General features: G+C 37.8%; 1 protein-coding gene across 3 annotated transcripts in view; it reads right to left on the minus strand.

Annotated features, from left to right (window-relative positions):
- The window catches only part of FRMPD4 (FERM and PDZ domain containing 4), a 298,756-nt gene that overhangs the window by 6,267 nt on the left and 269,496 nt on the right, over positions 1-22,993 (minus strand). For 2 of the 3 annotated variants that reach the window (XM_052664667.1, XM_052664669.1), the window contains exons 6-14: positions 17,119-17,223; positions 15,900-16,007; positions 12,566-12,697; positions 8,747-8,866; positions 8,036-8,172; positions 6,800-6,926; positions 4,398-4,487; positions 3,641-3,823; positions 78-216 (exon numbers count right to left, since the gene is read on the minus strand). In XM_052664667.1, coding sequence (XP_052520627.1) covers positions 78-216; positions 3,641-3,823; positions 4,398-4,487; positions 6,800-6,926; positions 8,036-8,172; positions 8,747-8,866; positions 12,566-12,697; positions 15,900-16,007; positions 17,119-17,223 — 1,141 coding nt within the window. The remainder of the gene's footprint in view (positions 1-77; positions 217-3,640; positions 3,824-4,397; positions 4,488-6,799; positions 6,927-8,035; positions 8,173-8,746; positions 8,867-12,565; positions 12,698-15,899; positions 16,008-17,118; positions 17,224-22,993) is intronic. The other variant, XM_052664668.1, reaches the window with a different exon arrangement.

Consider the following 22,993-nt stretch of genomic DNA (forward strand, 5'->3'; position numbering starts at 1 on the left):
TTTATCTGGAGTGCATCGGCTTAAACTGACTTCTGCTTACATCTGTGATCATCATTATCACACTGTGCTACAAATACCTGTTTCTCGGTTCCCTGCATTTTTCTTGTTGGCCATGTTGAAAATGGAACGCCTTGAGTCAACCAGCAGTCTATAGTATCCAGCTGTTAGGCAAGCAAGGTTCATTGCATCTGATGACTCCATCAGTAGAGTAATAGGCTGAGAAGAATACAACCAAGTCTTGGTTAAGGCTGTTCCTTCTCAATCTGTTTACTTGCCAACGACACTATAGCACAGAATCAAAGGAAATTACACTGCAAACGCCACACTGAAAAATATATGAGAACTTATTTTCCTTACTAATGTCGAGCAATACCAAATATTTTAAGGGAGGAACTTATAAAAATAGATAAATGCTCAAAAGGAGAGTGAAAAGAAGATAGAGCCAGGCTCTTTTCAGTAGTGCCCAGTGCCTGGAAAAGAGGTGACAGGCAGAAACTGGAACAGAAGAGGCTCCCTCTGAACACACAGGCAGCACTTCGTGTGGATGACAGAGCACAGGTACAGGTTGCCCATAGGCTGTGCAGTCTCCTCTTTGGATACCTCCAAGAGCCATCTGGCCATGGGCCTGGCACCCTGCTCTGGGTGTCCTGTTTGGGCAGGGGCTGGGCCTGATGGGACTCCCAGGGCTCTTTGTACCTCTATAACTCAGTGGTTTAGAAGAGACTGGAACTGGGATAAAGTAGAAGTCCAACTGGATATTTTAATATTTTAACAGTCGTTCTGAATGATTACTTTAAGGCTCTTGTTCCATCTTTCTCTTGTATAGATGTATTTTTTCTCACCTAAGCACTGTTTACTATTACTTCGAAAATGCAAGGAGCAAAAGCCTAGTATATCAGGGGCTGGACTGTTGCAGTAGTATGGGAATCATTGTAGCTTGCCAGAAAATCAGCTGTCCTAAGCCCATGTAAAGAAGTAAAATGGAAAAAAATCAAGTTGAAAAAATACAGCAGTGAGGCTAAAGCTATTGATACGCAGCTTCAGTAGTGAGCATTAAAATGAGATCTTAAAAACTTTCAGTATTTATGGCCTTCTGGCATTACTAAAAAGACATGTGATGAAAAAATAAGCAGACAAACAGAGAGAAGAGAGAGAGACCTTTAGAAGGGAGGTCAGCACAAAAAATAAACTCAAAGCATTTAAAGAAAACAGTCAGATTTAACAGAAAAAAACGCCATGGTTCTGAAAAACTGCATCTGACAGGCTAGAGAGCATTAAACATACACAATTTGAGCGAAGCATACTCTCTTTTATTTGTTTTCCTTTTGCCACAGTAAAGAAAATAAACTTTTGTTCATGTTTCTGCAGACTTTAACACCCAAAGCTGCCAAAAAGCTCAAATTCATTCTGAGGTGGTACCCCTTGAACTCACAGAAGAAATAAAAGTTTCGAAGTTTACCATGACACATAGGTAGAAGTTAGGCTGTAGACAAACCATTACAGCAGTCACACAGTTTGTAGTAACCTACAGCTATGTGGACTTTTGCAACCTGAAGGCAATTGATTGCGATAGAGCTAATGGCCAAAACATAATTTATGTTCACAGCTTACCGCCAGACTCTAAACTGCTACATGAACAGTTTTTTCAGCAACATGGAAAAACCAATGCATTTTGCTTTCTTTAAAGTATTCCATGATACAGTATGAGGTTCTATTCAACACATTTCTTTCAAAAGAATTCAAAAAACAGCCATGAAATTAATTGCAAATTATCAATCCTACAACAGGCTACTTAATATTTTTTTCTTTTGGGTGACTACTTGAACTGCTATGAGTACTGATCTCCATTTTTCTGCAACTATTGACAGAAATAATAATAATCTCCAAAGAAGATAATCTCCAAAGAAGCCTCAGATTGCTGTAAACAGTGCCACGCGTTGCTGTTAATCTGATGAACGGTCTTGTGACAATTAAATTTTTATTGGCTGCTTCTCCCAAGTGATTTATGGTTGAGAAGACATTACAAAGAATCAAAAATAAAAAACCACAACTGCTTACTCATTATGCAAATGACATTTATTGGCATACTGAAATCTGGATATATGAACCTGATACCTTAGCGTACGCCAAGGTATGAAAACATCAATTGAGGGTAATTACCTGTGTGTGCCCATGTTTACTCCATAAGAAACTGTTACATTCCGTACTTTTTTTTTGGTCAAATTCAATCCAGGGCTTCCTAACTTTGTGATTTTGATGTCAAACTAATCCCTCTGGGTTTAAGACTGAATTGTTGAAAGGCATGGAGAGGGGGATTTAGATGGGAATATCCACGGTTTGCAATTAGATAGTAACACTATTATAATATTAAATATATATATATATATAAATATATATATATCACATTAATGTAAAATTCCATGGCATACAGTGCCACATTTTATGTGCAAGAATATGAGAATAATTTAATTTCTGCATTACTTTCTCCATCAGGAAGAAGGGATAATGGCTTTCACTCAGAAGGTCTGTGGGCTGTGGGTTTAGCACACTATTACAAGCAAAGAAGCCTGATATGCTCAAATTGCTAAATACAGTGAAAGAGATGCTGTGTTCCCCAGCCTATAGATTTCCATGAAGTTGCTGTCAAAGGGTATCTATTAATTTACAGCAGTGTTTTTTCATTTACTTAAATACAGGAGAACACTTTCAGGTCAGTAAGCCTAAAGCATTCAAAGCAAAAGCTTAGTAAAATATCTCTTGTGTATGTTTTTTTTTAAATGTAAATCTCCATAAGTAAAAAGGCTTACACAGGACTATTTAGTCCTATTTATTTTAATAGGCTCTATTTATTTTAATAGTATATTCAAGTTTCAAGTATAATGAGAACTCTTCCTTTAATCTCTTCTCATTGTGGTTAATGCTCTACAAGATCTGTGAAGCCTTTCACTTCACAATCTAACACGAGACATACAAAGAGATCATACATACAACATACAAAACTCCAGGCATTGCCACTAAGTACCACAAATGTAAAGTGTGGGATTACAGAGAAATTTAATGACTATAGGTAGAAGAATAGCATCAAATAATGCATTATTAATGGCAAAGAACTTAATTAGAATTATACGGACTAACAGGAAATAAACTGTCTTTTTACAGGTTATTTCACTAGTAACCACTATGTGGTAATGCACAGTGTCCTTAGTAGATAAAACGCTGGGTTACATGGGATGATGGTCTCATACAGCTGGCAATTCTCTAATAGTAATTACATTATTATGACTAAAGAGGCTTCTAGGAGCGCAAAGAACTTCAAAAGAAAGTCAATCTCATCATCACCTCTTCTCACCATGGAAATCAAGGAATGCAACAACAAAGCAAATTGCCCAGGGCCAGCCAAGAGAAAAATCAGAAACAGAATGTAAGAGCAAAGCTCTCCTGTACACTGTGGACCTCTCAAATTCCTAAGGAGTGCTCTCCATGCACTCTCACCACAAAAAGATCTAAAAACACAATTTCAGGGTATCGCTCATGAAAACATTTGGAACAGTTAGTACAATTTAATCAAATATTCAAAGAAAAACAACAAAAGTTTTATTTAAAGACATTATATCATCAGAAATCAACAAAAAATACTTACTTTTACATCTAAGACATGCAGCTCAACTCTAACACTGCTTTCGTCTTCTGTAAACATTTCAATCCTGTTCACGTGACTGAAGTCTGCCAGAAGAGCCACCAGGTTTGTTTTGGTGTTTATCACATGACTGATGCCATACCGTGGCCCTACTAACAAAGTCACTTCTGAACGCTTTTCTCCCTGCTTTAGCATAAAAAGGAAAAAATAAAATAAAACAAAACCATGACAGGCACTGCATAGCCACTGCCTTCTTTCATTTTCATGAAGCTTCCTTTGCATGATTAAAGATCATTTATTTCTCTAAGATAAAACATACAAGAGTATACAATGCTGGTAATTAATTACAAAAATTAAAAGGAATTTGCTCCTGGATATTGACTGTACTGTAGTTTTTAGATGGATAGGTTGTTCAATGGATGGATGGATGGATGGATGGAAGGATGGACGGGATTTCCTGCCATTAATCAAAAGTTTCCGTTATCAACTGTTTTCCAGAGTAATAGTTTAAGTATTCTTCAGTTAATTGGATGGCATTATTGGCCAAACCCTATTTCCAACCCCCCAGTAAAAATTCAAATTACACCAGCAATTTTATTTTCAACATGAAAAAATAAAAATGATCTGTTCAATTTAACAACTACTTTTTAAAATGTACATATAGAACTTCTAAAGAAAATTTTGTGGTCTAGTTTTTGCAAAGAGAAGAAAAAAAAAACATCAGGAGAAGAAAAAAAAAATATTGCAAGAGAAATATTACCACTAGTGTTGCCTTGAAAACACGCCCTCCATATAACCGGAGATCACTGAGGAACTTCAAATAATGCACCTTGGCTTGCAGAGCAGACAGCTGAGGAAAGAGAAACAGGAGTAAGATGGAGTAGTGGAGAAGTTACCCAGTTTACAAAAATCAAAATGTATTAATGTATTCTAAGGAACTGAAATAAGAGCTCTTCAGAGTCTGAAACCAAACCATTAGATGCTTGAGAATCTGATGAGGAAACAGTTTCTTTCTCGAAATTCAAACCATGGTTGTTTAAGTTCAAATGCATTGAGGACTTGGCTATGGGCTACATCAGAGCACTGCAAGAACATCATCACTGCTCCAATGAAGGGAAAACGTTAAACTACTCAGATTAAACATCTGTTCATCGAGGGATTTCAAGGCCAGTCAACAGCTTTCAATTCATAATCACCACCAGTTCTTAAACATTTATGTACCAATACAAGGAAAGAGATGAAAGAATTTTATTTTGTCAGCTATGTGTATTACATCTTGTTAGATACTTGCAGCATATGGCACATTATTCCACCTCATTACTGCAATATCCATTTTTTAAAATAAAATTATTCCACTATACTTAGTAGGGAATAAATCTGCAAGCCAAATACAGAATATCAATACATACAATCCTATTATGCAGTACATACCATAATTTACCTCCCTTTTCTCCTTTTAGCTTAAACTACCTACTTAAAAAGAACAAGCTGGAACATATTTTATGAGACTGAATGGAACCAAGAAATAGTTCATTTCACCCAAACAATCTGGAGCCAGAACTTACATATCCCTCATGTAAATCTTTACATTTGGACTTTATCGAGCTCATCTCACTTTCTATTCTCTCACCAGCCACTGGATTTCTAGTTCAAAAGCTTATTTGATCTCAAACAGCATTTTAACAGTCCCTAAACTAAGGTTTTTGTATACTCCAAGGACGAAGAGAATCTGAAGCAGAGAGCCAAGGGGTAATGTGTTCCCCTTCCCTTCAGTAAGTGCTCAGTTGGACGGAGAAATACACAAGGCTTGTAAAAAAAGGGAGAATCTTAAGAGTTACAAGCTGCCCCTCATGCAAAAAAAAACAAGACTCCTGAGGTTTGTCCTAGCCTAGTACCTACAGGTGAGATAGAAGGTGATGACGAGCTCAGATCTTATTTTCTGAAACTGCCTGCTAAAAAAAAACTGGGTAAGCACACAATGTATTTCCAAAGAGCACATAAAAAAAGAATAAAGCAAAAATAACAAAGCCTGCAGGAAAGCATTACTGCAACTTCTTTTCTAATGAAGAATCAGCACTGAATGCCACTGCCATCATCTGTGATTCCAGCAGCAGTGATGGCTCTCAAAATAAAACCATGCACTATTATGATAAATGAAAAGTAATCGGCATTATTCAGCTTTAACTTCAGCAGTACTAGAGACATACAGTGCTCCATTCAAAAAGATGACTTTTCTCCCTGGGCATTACAGGTCAAACACAAAGATCTCCAAGCAGGGTTTCTGCTGATCACAATGAACCCTAGCTCAAGCAGCTGAAGTCTGGGGCTTTTCCTGTTCAGAAACAAAGTCTCATGGAGCAGGACACAGCTCATTTTGTGTCTCAGTTAGTCACTCTTAGGTTCTGTTTATTGTCAATGGAGAGAGATAGGCATTTCTAAGACAAGTAATCTGACCTATTTCAAGTGCCTAATGTAGGATGGGATGAGTTGCTCCCTAAAGTGCCTATTTCTCTCTGTCGACTACAAAGAGAACTAGTTGACTTACACAATGAAACCTCTTTATGGTGTCTAAAACCAGACACAGAGCTATGCCTGCAACAATGATGAGTGCATTTCTCAGAGACAATGTCTTCCACACTTCTTTCCAGCTGAAATGAAAGCTTAGTGCTAAGAAAAGCATTTTACAATAGCAAGGATGGTCAGTTCTATAAGGAACATCATCTATACTGCTAGGCCTTGGACATTAAACATATCTACAGCATAATGGAAAATGACCCTAAAAATGCATTTACACTGGCCCATAGGTTAATGCGTTTCAGATCAGAGCAGCAGAGAGAGAACAATAACATTCTAACAAGCCTGCCATTAATAGGAAGCCCTACATGAATTAAATAAATATATATATCTTTATCATACCTGAAGTGTTAATAATCAGTTTTCTGGCATTCTCCAGGTAAGAAGATAGTTTAGTTGGGGTATAATTAATTATTTTTAATTGCTCTTAGCTGTGCTGTACTGAGCACTGTAAGTTAAATTGTCTATATTCTCTGAAAATATAATGGCTAGGTGTTTCTCTAAAGGATTAATTCTATAGGTTTCCCATGCATGCCACCCCTTCTGTTCTTTAAAAACATATTTTCCATTAAGATGCAAATGCAATACCTTTTTACCCGGAGGAACTAGGTTTTGATTTGCTTTGACAAGGTGTGAAAGTGCTTTCTTTATGTTCTTTTCTTTCATGCTTTGCAGCACAGCAGATGGAAGAAAAGTCTCTAATCCCCATTCTTTTCTGCAATAAAAGGCATATATTTAATTTCACATTCTTGCGATGATTATTTATCTAAAGACTGGAGACTGTGATGACAAGTGAATGAACTCCTGTAAACAGGAGAGTTTAGTCAGAGTTTTGCAATAACTCATTATTTTCTATATGCAAACTATATGTTACTTATGAAGATGCTATAAAATGTATTTTATCTCTTTTATATCACTTCTCTCTCTTCCAACATACCATGCAGAAAAGAAATTTACGATTTGTATGTTTAAAATCTAGACTTTGTTAAATCCCAACTAATTACATAGGCAAGCACCATTATGGAATTGTTGTATGAAAAGCTGTAGAAAAAGTTGTAAAAAAGTTGTAGAAGACTTAACAACAGTATCATATTTAATTTTATTTTCTAAGGTTTTAGAGCATGCAAATCAGCCAATCATTGTTTTTATCACTTTGCCAACTTGACAGCCTGCTCTCCTTCTTTTGTCCAGACTGCTTTTCTACTTGATGCACACCTTTTGACAGAAGGCTGACTCTTCACTTACAAGTAGTTTTTGCTGATTCATTAATAGGATATAATATAACAACAGAATAAAAGTTGTTGCTTGTTTTGATCCTAGCAGATATACACAAATCTGCATTTTGGATTTTCTTCTTTCCTTGTAGCTCAATACACATAACACCTAACCTCACCTACAAAGTCATGAAGATAACATAAAACAAATGCTCACTGGATTCTTCTGTATCTAAGAAATCTTTCAAATGGAACCTAAGGCCCTACAGTCTTATGAACCAAGAAATCAACTGAATCTACCAGAATAATCTACTAAAACCTTTGGATTCAGGCTATATAAACTTAAATCTGACCACTTAAAGTGTGTGAATTAATCTTATTTACATTTATAGCCTATCACACATGCCTACATGTATGACTAAATGGTAAAAGTACTGTCCATTCTTACAGCTCTTAACACACCAGAATAAATTTCAGTAACAAATAATGAACTTAAAATAGGTGCACTGCCATCGGAATATTAAAGAGAACAAGACAAAGACCAAACAAAGAACCTATGAACTTCTCCAAATGTTTCACTTTTAAAGATCACAGTGTATCCTCAACTTACTCTATATATTTGAGGGAGATTTTCTGAGTTTGCTTGGTGGTCACAGTTGCAATATACATTTGTAGTGCAGCCAACCTCAGGGCAATGTCGTATTTCAGTTCTGGTCCAAATCTTTCCTGAACGACATCATTACAGCTCTGCCAAGGAACCAGTAGAGGGAGCATCAAGTTCAAAAATGTTGCAATAAAATTATAATCCATTTTCTTAAAATAAACACTGTGTGAAGAGAATTCATCCTTCCTCTGAGGAACTGAGTAATCTTCTTTCGTGAGTGTTGGGAGGGTGCTAGGCTATCTGGGCTCAGGACAGTAGAATTCTGTCTGGTGAAATGCCCAGGAGAAGGACCACACTGCTCATACATCAGTTTTCTCATCCATTTTACTGGAAGTCTCTTTTCAGACACTATTTCTGTCTGATATTATAATACCAGAAGTAAGTGTAAGCAATTATTTTGGCTTCACTCTTTTCAAAAGCCAAACATATTTTGGAAAGACATCAAAGCTTCACTATTTGGCAGGACTTAGGAAGGAAGGGAACTTTGCAGATGATAAAGATTTGTACATTCCCCAAGAGCACTGGCTTTATGCAGCAAAAATATAACCCAGGGCTTACCGCAGCCACAGTTTTGTATATGAAGATATATATATGTATATACTGAGTACAGTCATCTTTTTAATTCTTTTTGTTAACAATGCCCATGCTTTCTCTTACCTGTACATAAAGATATTCAAAAGCAACTGGATCTCTTCTTAAAAGATCAATGGGATCCTTTGGGACAAAGCTAATCCTGAAAAGACATCTCATCTTATGCGAGCTTGGCCTCTGAGTCACCTAGGATAGCAGAATAATCATAACATTGTGTCATTTCTTGATGTGCGATGGTCTGTAGTCATGGGCACTGACTCTCCTTCAAGAGAAACGTGATAACAAGAAAAATAATTCTGCCCAACAGCAAGCTTTATTATGGGCTCCTTATTAAGTATTGCACATCAGAATATCATATATATAATATATATATAATCTCATGGAAAAATTTGCATAGGCATGACTGTCTAAAGTAACTCATTCTCAAAGCAGTGGAATTCTTCAAAGTCCAAGTGAAAAGAGTGGAAAAAACAGTGGTAATGGTAATCATCCCAAGTAAAATACAAAGCGAGGTGAACTTCAGCAGGATCAAAACACTTGTGAACTAGAAGGGTGACAAGGCTTTTGGGGAGACGTCACATCTTATTTCTCAGACCAATTGGCAATAATGGCAGGCAAAGTACAGCCTGGTAGCTATTACTCTCATATTCTCTTGATTGAATCAGAACGGCTTGGGTTGGAAAGGACCTCTTCCCAGTCTGTATTCACACCTGGGATTGCGTCAAACCAAGTGCCTCAAACCTTATTATATTCTCATGTGACCAGTTTTCAAAAGTGTCCAGATGCCTCTGGATGGTGTTTCTCCCTTCTATTTTGTCACTGCACTCAGCTTGTTGAGGATACGCTCAATCTCGCTACCTATGTCACTGATACAGATGTTGAAGAGCACCAGTCCCAAGATTGGACTCCCATGGAACACCACTTGTGATCAGCAACCCCCTGGACACAGAACCATTGACAACAGCTCTCTGGCTACAGCCATCCATCTAATTCTTTATTCACTTTATAGTCTACCTTTCAAATCCATCTGTCACCAATTTCAAGATAAGGTGTGGGACCACATCAAAAGCCTTGTACAAGTCCATGTAGATGACATCAGCTGCTCTTCCCTTGTCCACTGATGCTGTCATTGCATCATAGAAGTCCACCAGATTGGTGAGATACTACCTGTCCTTGGTGAAGCCATGCTGGCTGTCAACTCCTCAACTTGTATGTGTCTTAACATGTCTTCCTAGGCACAGATATCAGGCCTGCAGTTCCCCAGGTCTTCCTTTCTCCCTTTCTTGAAAATGAGAGCGATACTTCCTTTTTTCTAGTCACCAGGGACTCTGCATGACAGCCACAATTTTTCAAGTATGGTTGTGTCCTGGCAACCATATACACCTGTTCCTTCAGAACCCTGGGATGCATGTCATCTGACTCCATAGACTTGTACATATTCAGCCTCTTGAGATGGTTTTGGACTCTGTTCCTATACTGGTAGGGATAGGGATTTCGCTCCCCTGAACCCCACTTAGAAGCTCAGGCATATGAGAGGTGTGAGAAGCCTGACTGACCATGAAGATGGATGTAAAGAACTTGTTAAGTACCTCAGTCTTCTTCATGTCTGAGGAGGCTCTCTCCCTTTTCATTTATCAGAGTGGGTACAGTCTCCTGTGCCCATCTCTTCTACCCAATGCATCTGAAGAATTCTTGCTGTCTTTCACAGCCCTCACCAAGTTCAGTATGATCTTCACCTTGGCTTTCCTGATCCCATCCCTGCACATCAGGTCAACACCCCTATATTCTTCCTAGGTCACCCATCTCCTGTTTCACTGCTTATACTTTTCGTTTTTTCTCTTCAACCTGACCAGAAGGTTCTCACTCAAACAGGCTGATTCTCTACCTCATTTGCCTGACTTCTCATTCTGGGGGATGGAGAGCTCCTGTGCTCTTAGAAAGACATCCTTAAAGCGCTGCCAGCTCTGTTTTTTTTCCTTTGCCCATAAGGTGAGTTTCCCTGGGGATCTCATCCAACCATTTCTTAAACTGCCTGAAGTTTGCTCTCCTGCAGTTCAGGATCCTGGCTTTACTCTTTGTCAGGCCTGTGTTCCTCAATATCACGAATTCAACCAGGACATGGTTGCTGCAGCCTATGCTGCCTCCAATCTTAACTTATTTAATGACCTCTTCTGTGCTGTTTTCCCAGCAGATATGTGGCTGGTTGAAATTTCCCATCAGAATGAGAGCCTGCGAGAACAACTGTTTTAATCCAATACAAAATTTGCAAGAAACTGTGTCTTTTCAGTCTTCCTGAGTTTTTCTGGATTAAGATACCTACCCTAGAATTCTAAAACAGATGTCTGCTATTACTTAATAAGGTCAAAAAGACTTTTTTTTTGTTGGTCAGCACAATTGTTGCTAAGAATATGATACAGTAATCTGGACATATTCACTGGGCACCATCAAAGAGCTAATAAATAATTGGATGAAAGAGTAACAGTCCAATAAAACTATTGTGAGCCATGGTCAGCAGCAGTGCTATAATAGCAAATTAGAGTATTGCTGACTTTACAGAAACTTCAAAGAAGAAATTAATGTAGTTTATGTAGTTTATTTAATTACGCTAATGTAGTTTGAAAGTTAGGGTATTTTACTATCAGCATCTTTAATTGGTAAGACTGTACTTCTAAAATCCTCCAGTGGACAGTCTGTATTGCACTAACAATGTTCAGAATGTATGTTTATTGCTCATTGTCTCTGACCTCATTCCCAAGTATCCAGACACAGTTTGTATGCATAAGTAAAAGCTCAGGACAGGATTTTCAAAAGCTCTCTGTGTTGGTTTATTCTGATCCCTCTGATTTCAATGGGAATTTTACCAGTTACTTCAAAGAGAGTCAGCTAGGCCATGAGAGCCAGCACTGAGTACTCCTGGACATTGTGCATTCGTTGAGTAGCTCGTATCACAGAAAAAGAATGCTAACATGGCAAAGCTAAATGCTTTTAAGTTAGGAAACACTAGAAAGATCATGAGTGGCTGAGCTGACTTCCTCCATACCACTGCACAGAGCGTAGTTACATGATCAAGGGAATTCTGACATTTAAACTAAAATACTGTTCTCCTTCTGTTCCTCCTACTGTTCTCTTTTAAAAAATCCATTTACATTTTTTTGAAAATTCAGGTGAAAAAGTTAAAAATACAAGCATTCTCCTGACACACAGAAATGTCATGGAGAAATTCAGGCTAAACAGCCTGGCCAAAAGGAATAGCCACTGAAATCAGAGTTGTCTGCTGGGAATCATGAAACAACTTTACGTCTACCCAGAACTGGCCTGTCAGCAGCCTGATTTGCCTCCCTGATTTAAAAAGAAAAGTCACAACAGCATTTTCTGAGTCACAGAAATGACATAGTGTATCACTGCATAACCAAGACAAAAAGCTTCATCAGAAGGAGTATCGTTCCCTATTATCCAGATACAGATCTGCATAATCAGACAGGAATCAAAGATCAAAATATGCTTTTAAAGGAATTTTGGCAGACTGGGGTTCTCAGAACTATTAGAATGCATTTGCCAGCTACTGAGAATGTTCATTAGCTGTGACACATATGATACGAAGAATGGCCTTGATAAATATTTTCCTTAAGTTTGATCTTTTATGAACTTGTTAGTACATTTTAATGGCCCAGTGAAGCAATGACATGAGATGCCTGTGTAACAGAAAAATAATTATTCCATGACAACTTGATCCTTATAACCATATGTAAATACTGTCACTAGTTGACAGACTATAACAAACTAAAAATCTTGCAGTTAACTCACTTGAATAGTTAAAGGTTATTAAATATTTAAATGTACTCATTAACAAGCGTCTTTAATATTTTCACATATAATCCCACAAACCTGAGTTAGAGTCTCCTGTTCATGTAGCAAAAGAAGTTTTGTTCCAGATCCTTCCACTCTTTGCTCCAGCATCAGTGAAAAGTGTTCAATACATTTGATGGAAAGCTTTTCTTGCAGTGTTAAGATGACATCCTAATTCACAAAAGATTTATAAAATATGCTTTAGTTTATGAAAAGCTTTGGTCCAAGTTCTTCACACGCTCAGCATGTATACAGCTTATGGTGGAAGCCCAGCAATTACTGGAGAGAATGGTTGTATTTCATGCATGTTCTCCATGAGACATAAGACAACACCCACATTCACCATGCGTAAAACTAGTGCCTTTATATTCAAACATCTGTAGTATCAGATATGTATACAAAAAAATACATACTTGCAGTGAAATTACAGCTTTCTGTGCAGCTTAATATGCAGATCATACCTGTGTGGCCCTTAAATCCTATCTCTTGGTCTCTCTGTACATAGAACCTCTCCATAAGAAAATGAAAGAGGGTCTTGTCACTCAGCTCTTTACTTATCACAGAATGACAGAATGATTTGGGTTGGGAGGGACATCAAAGCCCACACCACCCCAACCCCTGCCATGGGCAGGGCTGCTCCCCACCAGCTCAGCAGCCCAGGGCTCCATCCAACCTGGCCTTGAGCACCCCCAGGGATGGGGCACCACAGCTTCTATGGGCAACTGTGCCAGCGCCTCACTGCCTTCTGAGAAAAAGATTTCCTCCTAACATCTAACCTAAATGTCCTCTATTTTCTTTTAAAACCACTCTCCCTTGTCCTATCACTATCAGACCATACAAAAGGTCAGTCTCTCTCCTGTTTATAAGCTCCTTTTAAGTACTGAATGGCCACAATGAGGTATCTCTGGAGCCTTTCTTTTCCGGAATGGACAAGTCCAGTTTTCTCCCTTATTTTTGATAAGGCCACCAAAGAATATAAAAAGAATTTGTAAGTCCAAGGCAAAAATTAAACTAATGGCCTTTCTTTGTTCTTACTACATGTTGCTTTTCTTTTGAAATCCACTTATCGATAGTTGTGCTTCATGAGTATACTTGACTTTAAAACACTGATGGAAAATTCAATGACGATATCTGCGCCAAGCGGCAGCTCTGAATTCAGGGATCAACTGAAGTCAAGTATGAAACCTATTTCTAAGCAGTTTTTATTATTTTTTTCACATTGGCTTACATCAAAGGGGAATCAGTTTGAGAACAATTGTTTCTGAAAGAACACCTAAACAAATCTCAAAAAACATTTAACCGATCTGTACTTTACTTTCATAGAATGCTTTGTAAATATACACAGAATGGCCAGCGTTGGAAGGGACCTCAAGGATCATGAATCTCCAACCTGAGAGTGTTATTTCACCTGGTAAGGTACCTTTTGCTTTAATGAATGCAGGAGTAAAAAGAGATATATAATAACCTATCTTATAAAATAGTTTCATATCACGCTCATAAAAAGATTAAAGCATTTCTATCGAAGAGATTTTTAGATATGCGTAAGTATCCAGATGGATAGGATTTACTAAGGAGATCGTGCTGAATCGTAACCCAAGTTAGGAAGATTAATTGATCAATTATAGTGCGTTTATTGAAAATCAACACCACATTGGTAGAAGGATGAAAAATGTATGTAGGAGGATGGGGCAAACTCTGTACGCTGTAAAGAATAAAAGACTATTAATGGATAACAAGCAACCACTGTAAATAACAGAGGTTAATATTGTGCTGTTTTTACTACAGTGGAATTTATTGCTTCTACATTAAATCTACTTATACTCTCGAACGCTGCCTAAATACAAGAGGTGTAACAGTAACATGAAGAGACATAATATTAAAAGTACGCTATTATATGGTGGTAATAAGGCGCTTACAGCGCATTGTTTGCTGCTAACTGTAAGCAGATTAAAAAATAATTATTCCTATAAATAATCAGAATGACTAAAGTCAAAGCAGCCTTCAAGATCAGTACAGCTTGGTCATGGAACCCACACTGGGTATCTTCCAGTTAGATATATGATGTTACAGCACATGACACAGCCATGACAGAACCACCAAAAAACTCATGTGATTGATAGCCAAAGACTGGTCTTTGGAGGCAAAATATCCTGAAACAGGTTGGCTGGTTGGTTGCATGCTTATAATATGAAATACTAAAAGGTGGGCTCACAGGAAAGTGGGTTCATAGGCCTTAGAAGGGTATGCAGACGTCAATATCTACATAAAACATGACTTATAATTTTTCACCCAACCAAATTCTCAAAATGATGGAATAACTTCCTTGTCTCACAGCTGTAAAATGGAGGTTTTTATCCATTCCCTGGATTCAATTTATGCCTAAGGTATATATATGAGCTACAATCAGAAGTTGCAGACTGTTCTTATGTGGAAGTTAAATAGCTGTTTTGCCCTTTCACCTGAAGACTGCAGTAAAAATGCCCAGTGTTTAACTCAGTAAATCACTCTCCTCACTGTTCCAATTGATTAAGCATACTACATAATCACAGTGAGCAGAAAACCAGCCTTTCTTCAAACATGCATAACATTACAACCTCTGAAAGGTAGCAAAACCTTGCATGGCAGTTGAAAATTACCTCCTCAGCCTCTGCTGCTTATTTCCACCCATACATCTCTCATCTCAGTGTCACAAGGTGCATACTACTGTGCAGTGACCTAGATTTGGTAGCTGATCTGGGTTATACTAGCTCACCCAAACAAAATTCTTGAGAGAAAAACAGCATGTGCTAGTCTTGCTGCTTACTACACCACTCCATGGCACTGAAAAACACCAACAATGGCTCTGGTTTAGGAACCTACAAGAGTGTCAGGCACTCCCCAGCAGCCTGGATTGCATGCCAGGGCTTCACCACTTTATTTCTCTATCTGAAAAGTGTTACAGAGAGTTTAGATGACATTAAACTGAGATAAGCAATTTATGACTAGCATAATCTTACAGTATCCCATTCCAAGTTCACAGGACTGTAAGCCAGATGATATTCAATTAGCAACTAACATCTTAATCTTTAAAGATCTTGACTTTTGCTGACAAATCACACCAGTATTTGGCAGTGTATCAAAGTGGCACGTCCATGCAATTTTAATTGGACTCCAGTCACATTAAAACAATCACTCTACTTTTTGTTTATTGACAATACAACACATTTTAAACAGCTGAAAAATGGACCAAAGCCTCATTATTGCTTAGCTGTGAATCCAGCCCCAGTTGAAGACACTACTGATTTTGTTCTTGAAGTATATAAAGTAAAAAATAATTGCTGAAGGTCTTGCAAAACAGTTAATCAGCATTCTTAGCACTGCATATCAAGCCTACCTTTATTGAAGTGCTGCAGTCAAAACGGAAAGATTTGGTTTGTCCATTTTCAAGATACACCTTTAGAACATTTGGCATGAAAAGAAGTGAGTTGTCCTTAACTGTTTCCTGTCAAGCAAATTAGTGAATCATGTTACAACACGTAAGAAGGGAAATCAAAACGTTGTTCTAGAAGAACACCAATCAGATGAAAAGGCAGCATCTGAAGATGAGTTTGTTCAGTTAAATTTATAGCAGAATTCACAAAGCCCTGCAAGTGTCTAGCCATGCTTGTTACAGCTATACTTCACTGGTCTCTATCCTGGAAAAGTATAAACATTCACTTACGTTTTATGTCTGACTTGGAATACTTCACATCCCTAAATACTGCATCTCAGCAAAAATGCTACCTCTGATGAAACACTTTTGGTAGAACAGAAAAATATATACCTATTTCTCTGAATAAAGGGAGTCCTTTGGTATCTTTAGTATAGCAAAACAGGAACAGATTCATTAGTAACAATTACAAAAATGATGCCTTACATTCTCTTTTTAGCAAGGTATTAAATGCTCATCTCTGTCCTTATTTAAGAAGAGCAACATATAATATTGCGACTAAATACTGACAATTCATAAAAAGGATATCGAAATAAATAGGAACAGGAAGGAAAAAAAAGCTTTTTTGTTTAAAAAAAAATTGCTTTTCAAAAAACTTAGTATCAATTCACGTTTGGAATAGAGCTGGATAAAGATATCAGTATGGAAAAATATTCTATGCCATTACAAACATGAGCCAGGAGTTCACGTCTGAGGAGGATCTCAGTGCCTCTCAAAACAATGCTCATTTTGCTGGCAACAACTTCAGGTTGGTAAAACAAACCTCTAAGAGGTCCCTAAGGTAGCATTAATCTGATTTGCTGACTTGCTACTTGCCTTGAGTTTATGATTTCCTTTATGTATTAAAGAGTATAAAGAAAGACATATGCGTACTATCATCACAAAATGCCTTCTCTAACATTTTCATTTTATTTTAAGAAGGGACAAGTTTTTCACAACATTACAGGCCCACTGGACTTTAAAAACAGACCTTGAAACTTCAAAAACAGAAAAGCCCTCCCCTCTGTAAGCCTATCACTCCTGTTCCTATTCCAGCCATATAGTTCCCTCACTTTCTAGCCTGGAAGCATACCTTTGGATGAAATGCTCAGTCCTTCCTAAGCTGAAATAGTTGAATACTCACCGACACCTGGCCATTGATTATTACTTCTTCTGAGAATCGCACTTTGACAGGATTGGACTTCAATCTTGCCTTTTTTGCAGCACTAATAAAAGCTGATTTAGGAGACTGGAAGGAAAAATGATGACAAAACAGATCACATAAATTCAAGTTAACACCTATCATTAATTTTTCAGTTTTTCCCTGTTTCTCATACTCTGGGAACTCCACATATACAGCAACACGTTGCACACCATTCACTGAAGAATAAAAACGTAGTCAAACTATAATGCTTCCAGAAATAATACATATGCATATACACATACAAGCAGTCACTGATGTACTTCATGTACTGAAACGTATCCTGCAGTAAGACTGCAGCAAGGTGAGGAGCTCCTGTACAAATTACTTGCAGATCACTGTAAAGCAAACTTGTCTGCACAAATGAACACTGTTCAGTGAGCAGTGCACGATCTTTCCTTCAAACATGGAATGAGAATTTTTTTCTTAAGTCTGTCATCCACTACACACAGTTATAAACACAACTTCTGCAAAAAAAAAAAGTGTCTGAGAGCTCTGCAAGAACAGTGGCACCTCATTATATAAGCTCACTTTGAAGCAGAGATTAGAATCACCAAGAAGCACATGCAGGCTTCTCCTGGAAGTATCCCCTACACAGACCTTGTAAACATCTTGTGGGACTTCACTGATTAAAAGATCAGATGCTTTCCAAATTTTCTTCCGTGAACTAATTAACTTTTACCTGTGACCCTGGAATCACCTGGGATCCAAGTGTTTAGCCCCTGGAAAAAAACCTCTCCAGCTAAGAGGGGTTTGACTAACAACTGGGATATCTGATCAATTTTTGGTATTCACAGTAAAAAAGATTTCCTCTTTATTCTTAGGTCATTTACAGATACAGACCTTCTGGCATTGCCCAACTCCATAACCACTGTAATAGGTGATGGAAGCAATTCTGTCCTTGTTGGAAATCACTGTGTTCGCTGAGGCCAGATTTTGGTGTATTTGATATGAACTAGGACTTTCAGAATTTTTTCCAAACTTATAGGAAGTGGCCTTATTAGTTTTGGTTGCTGAAAGTACTAACTCATGTCGGTCTGCTTATGAGAAATTATAGCAGGCATCAGTGGTGATGATCCTGAAATAGCTTCCTATTATCAGAGCAGTGTGACAGCAGTTCTTGTAAACACTGAAGGTCTTGTTCACCATCATTCAATTTTTGACTTGACTAATAATCTGCAGGAGTGATGGAGTAGTTCAGTGCCCCTTGTTCTTGTCTTCACTGATTTCTATTGAGAGACAGATGAAGAAGTGAAAAAGTTTTTGTTTTGTTTATTTATTTATTGTGATGGAGAAGCTTTGTTTCTAGATAGTGTCAGGAGTAAGTCTTCAGCTTATTTCAGAGTACCTCTGATTTATCATCACGTTGAATACACGGTAGCTTTTACCACAGGCTCAGCATCAAGCAGGATGAGCAAGGAATGAAAGATGCCTCACTGTCCCAAGAAAAATCACAGTCATTTGATATCTCCCAGAAATATCACAGCCACCTGACAATTGCTGGAGTGCAAAACAGAACCAGGAATTAAAAATGATCATTTCTTCATTTTTACAGTTCATTCTTACCTTTTCTTTAACAACTATGACAACACACGCTTTTAACCAGTAAATGACAGAAAGTTTAAGCCCAATATCAAACCAAGCTCAGTTTCTAAAACCAGTGTTAAAATGTAGAAGGATTGCAGAAGATTGGAAACGGTAATAGGAAAAAAAATGTTAAAAAGAGTCAATGTCTCAGGATGAGGGACAAAAACAAATACACTTGAACAAGAAGAGACAACATAGAAATGCTAAGGTGCTTACATCTTGTAGACTAGAGATGAATTCCTAGAAAGACTCAGGTTACAGTAATAGCATGGCAAATATAATCATACACATGTCTTGTCTAATTTCCCTTCTCCTCACGTAATCCCTTGCTGCAGTGTGCATAGAAGATATTCTACATGGCATCCAATAATGGTCTGCACCCTGTCTGCTCCTGTTGTCATGGAACAGCACAGCTATCTGAATTGGCTGACTGGCTCTCCTTTGCGAGGACAAGGGAAAAGGAATGGCTTTCACCAGCTTTTCTTGCTGGAAGGGGCTTTTTACAGCTGTTTGTTCTTATCACAGCTGAATCACCAGCCTGGCTTCTCTTTACAGGCAGACTGCCAAACTTTCTTCTAGATTCTGGCAAGGTTATTCCCATAGAACGAATATGGCAATCTCGTACGTGGCTTTTTCACCCTTTCCTTCTACAATCTCAAAACTCACTTGCAGAGGGCATTAAACACTTGTATTATTGAAAAAATAGGGATTGAAAATTGACCATTGATGGGGAGCCCAACAAGACTGCAAGGTTTGATCATATCTGCATTCCCCGGGGCTCCTCTGAGTCATGGGCTTAATGTGCATTAGTGCACAGCCAGAGAAGCGTATCGCGGTCAGGTACAAAATGTGCAGCTTCCCACCCTTTTCACTTCTGCTGACACTTCCCCCTGCATGTGGTAAAGGGGCTGTGACTTCAGGCCCCTTGCCAGACACTCTAAGAGTGAAAGTTGGTTGCTTTGTACTGCGAAAACTTGACCAGCTGAGCTGACTGCTTGGAGGGGCGTTGGTTGTTTAGAGATTAGTATCACAGCTTTTGCTTTTAATTGCACAGTCTCACTATTTCTATCTATGCATCAACTTAGCACTGGACGTTTTCACTTTGAGAAAGGAACTATTTCTAAAAAAATGAGGCAAACACCTATGAAAAAATGGATTTTGATTATCAAAACTTGCTTGTCTAACAAAACATTAACAGAATGATGTGCCATTCTATTAGATTTTAATGCCTTTAAATGTGCTGGCAAAGAATGCTATTAATTAATGATTCTCACAGTGCCATTTTCATTTGTTTCTGATACTCTGTCTTTTAGCCAAATGGAAGCCATTATCCTCAGTTAATGACCTTAAGCAGGAGGTGTTTACAATACTGCAAAACATTTATCAGTGCAAGTAAAGTATTCGCATTGTCACAGATAAAAACAGCTTAATTAGGGTGACTTTTGCAAAATGAGGGGGCATTTTACCAATGAGTCAAAATACTTCAACAAAGGCAAATTTCACACTGTGTGACCTAAGCAGTGCTTTCTGTTAAAAGCTCAAATTTAACAGAAATTTAAATAATCTTTACTTGTTTGCACAGAACTCAGCTGATCATTTCAACACTGCTTAGAGAAATTGCTAACAAGTGAGATGAGTCACTGCACAGAGATCTGCTTAGAGAAAATGACAGTGAAGACTGAGACTCCCCTTTTCAACCCAACTTACCAGGGAGAGCAATACATGCGCATCCCATTAGCTGAGTCAAAGCATGAGAGACTACCACAATAAGAAGAGGCTTTCTGGAAAGCATTATTTTTCTAATGTTATGGACTTTTCAGAATCAAATCCTATTTTTGACAGCAACCTTGTCATAGGTTATTTTTGTTTGAAACGATACTCTTCACTTTGAGGGAAACCATCCTTCAACAAAAATAAAACTGTCTAGTATGACGTCCACTTTTGCAAGTAAACTAATTTGGAGTCAATTCCAGGTGAAATGGTCTTTATTCGCAACACAAGCCCCTTTGAGCCACCTATTTCTGGTACAGAGCTGCAACAACAAAACCTTTACACATGCTCAAGAAAAAGGATTTAGCTCTTACAAGAATATACTTGTAATGCTGAGCTGACAAGGCAGCAGTATGGGACAGTCCCAGAGGTGAAAGGAAAACCCTCTTCATGACAATGAGTGTCAAATCAGATAGAAATAAGGTAGTTTTAAATAGCCAGACTGTACATATGCAATTAATGTTAAGCTTGTTATCCACAATTAGTTATTATTCTAACATGAAATACTATGTTTCTAAGGAAATAGGGAATAATTGCATGACTGCAAAAATGTGTTGACTTTTTGGTCCATCCCTAAAGGCAATTATGTGAGACCAAATTTAGCCAGCAAATAAAATGTGAATAAGAGGAAGTATTAAATTTATTAAGTGGAACAGTACATAATGCCCAAAGGCAAACTAAAACCCACTATTCAGAGCTGTGAGCAAGGCTGAAATGACACTGGCTCACAAGAGCATTGTAGAAGAGCAGGTAGGGACATGTAAGTAATAATATTGAGAAATTTTACCATGCAGTAATTTGTTATCACCACAGGGTACTGACAGATCATCATCAGAAGTACTTCTTTGTTAAACCTGGCACAAATTAAGTTGCTGAAATAACAGTCAGATTTGGGTTCTCAGATTCCTGTTTTGTTCTTCCTAAGCAAGGTGATATACCAGAGACAATTCTATTTGCATCAGATATATTTTACTATCGTTTGATGGTAATCAATATCTAATCTATAGGCCAGGTGAGGAACAGCCAAACCCAACTTTAACCTAGGCATTGCAAAAATTCTAGAAGTTCCATCTACATTAAATGACAGCCTGGTTTTTCTTCTATTGTCCCAAAAACTATAGGTGAAATCACAGATCTGCTTTGGAATTGGTGGAGGGTGCAGACATCAAATATGGAGGAGTTTATAAAATACACTCCGCTGGCCTTCTGGGTTCCTGCTTCTCCAAAGCTCATTACACTGACAGATTACTGTTTTAAATTAATGATTGCTTCTCATACATGTGACTTGACTTTGTCACAAGGACTTTGGGGCATGAAAGAAACCTTCGATCCATACAAAACTAAGCATTAAAAATGAAAGATAATGGTAATGATAATGCATCAGAGGTGGGAGATATGTCTCACAAAGAGGGAAGAGACCAAATGGCAACTGTTGGGGAGAAAGACTGAAGAAAGAACTAGACAGAGGAATGGGCGGATAGGCTGAAGGAGCTTTCATTTTGCTGAGATAACACAGAAGTTCACAAAGAATTTTCTCAGTGCTCTCTGATGAACAGACCGCATATTTTGTACAACCATATTCCATAAAAATCCATACAGCCAAAGAAGAAGCCTTCTGAAAGAAAAGATAGGAGCAGCAGTGTTCACTGCCATTTGCACAAAGGTGAAAGATGAAGGCTATGCAGCACAGTTTTGACGTGAGTGGAGTCTGGTTCAAACAAGAAAGAGTTGCTGGGAAGAGGCCTTGTACCATCCTACATTTCTAAGAAGAAGCACAGTAATGTTACATTTATTAGTAACCACACCATGATCTCTAAGAGTGTAGTTAAAACTATGCATATAACTGACTGTACTAAAAAAGCTCATATGAAGATATGCAGAGGCAAAGGTACTAAGGATGGCTGAGAAAAAGGCCATTATGAGTACAATAAAAAAAAAGTTATCATTTCTACACAACCCTAACAGCTTCAAGTAGTAAAATCAACCTATTCAACACTCATATCTGACTTCTGAATGCTCCCTAAAACTACAGCCTTAGGATTCTTTCTCATTTTTGAAGTCTTTGGGATGGACTTGTTTATTTTTTATACCTGTCTTTGTAACCACAATTCCAGATATTGTAGTTGATCCTATTAAATGACTCCATAAGGCAAAGCAACATGAAAAACACTGCGAGTCTCAACAGGATCATTTGTTGCTACATCATTACAAGTCAGAAATAAGTGTTATCTATCAATGATTTTCTGTAAACATCTTATCTTAGACATGTAAATATGTTATAACAAAAAGCATCTCTTTCAAATGAAAGCAAAACCCATAGAATACGTTATCTTTTTCCCATAACAAAGCTTATGAACAGCAAAATTGCTATAGACCTTAGCTGGGCCTGGACTGTATCCAAGGAACTTAAGAGATTAATCATGAGAGCAACTTATCAAATTATCTCTAGGCATAAAATCTG

Source organism: Tympanuchus pallidicinctus, unplaced genomic scaffold (genome assembly GCF_026119805.1).
Source record: "Tympanuchus pallidicinctus isolate F22 unplaced genomic scaffold, pur_lepc_1.0 scaffold6, whole genome shotgun sequence".
NCBI lineage: Eukaryota > Metazoa > Chordata > Aves > Galliformes > Phasianidae > Tympanuchus > Tympanuchus pallidicinctus.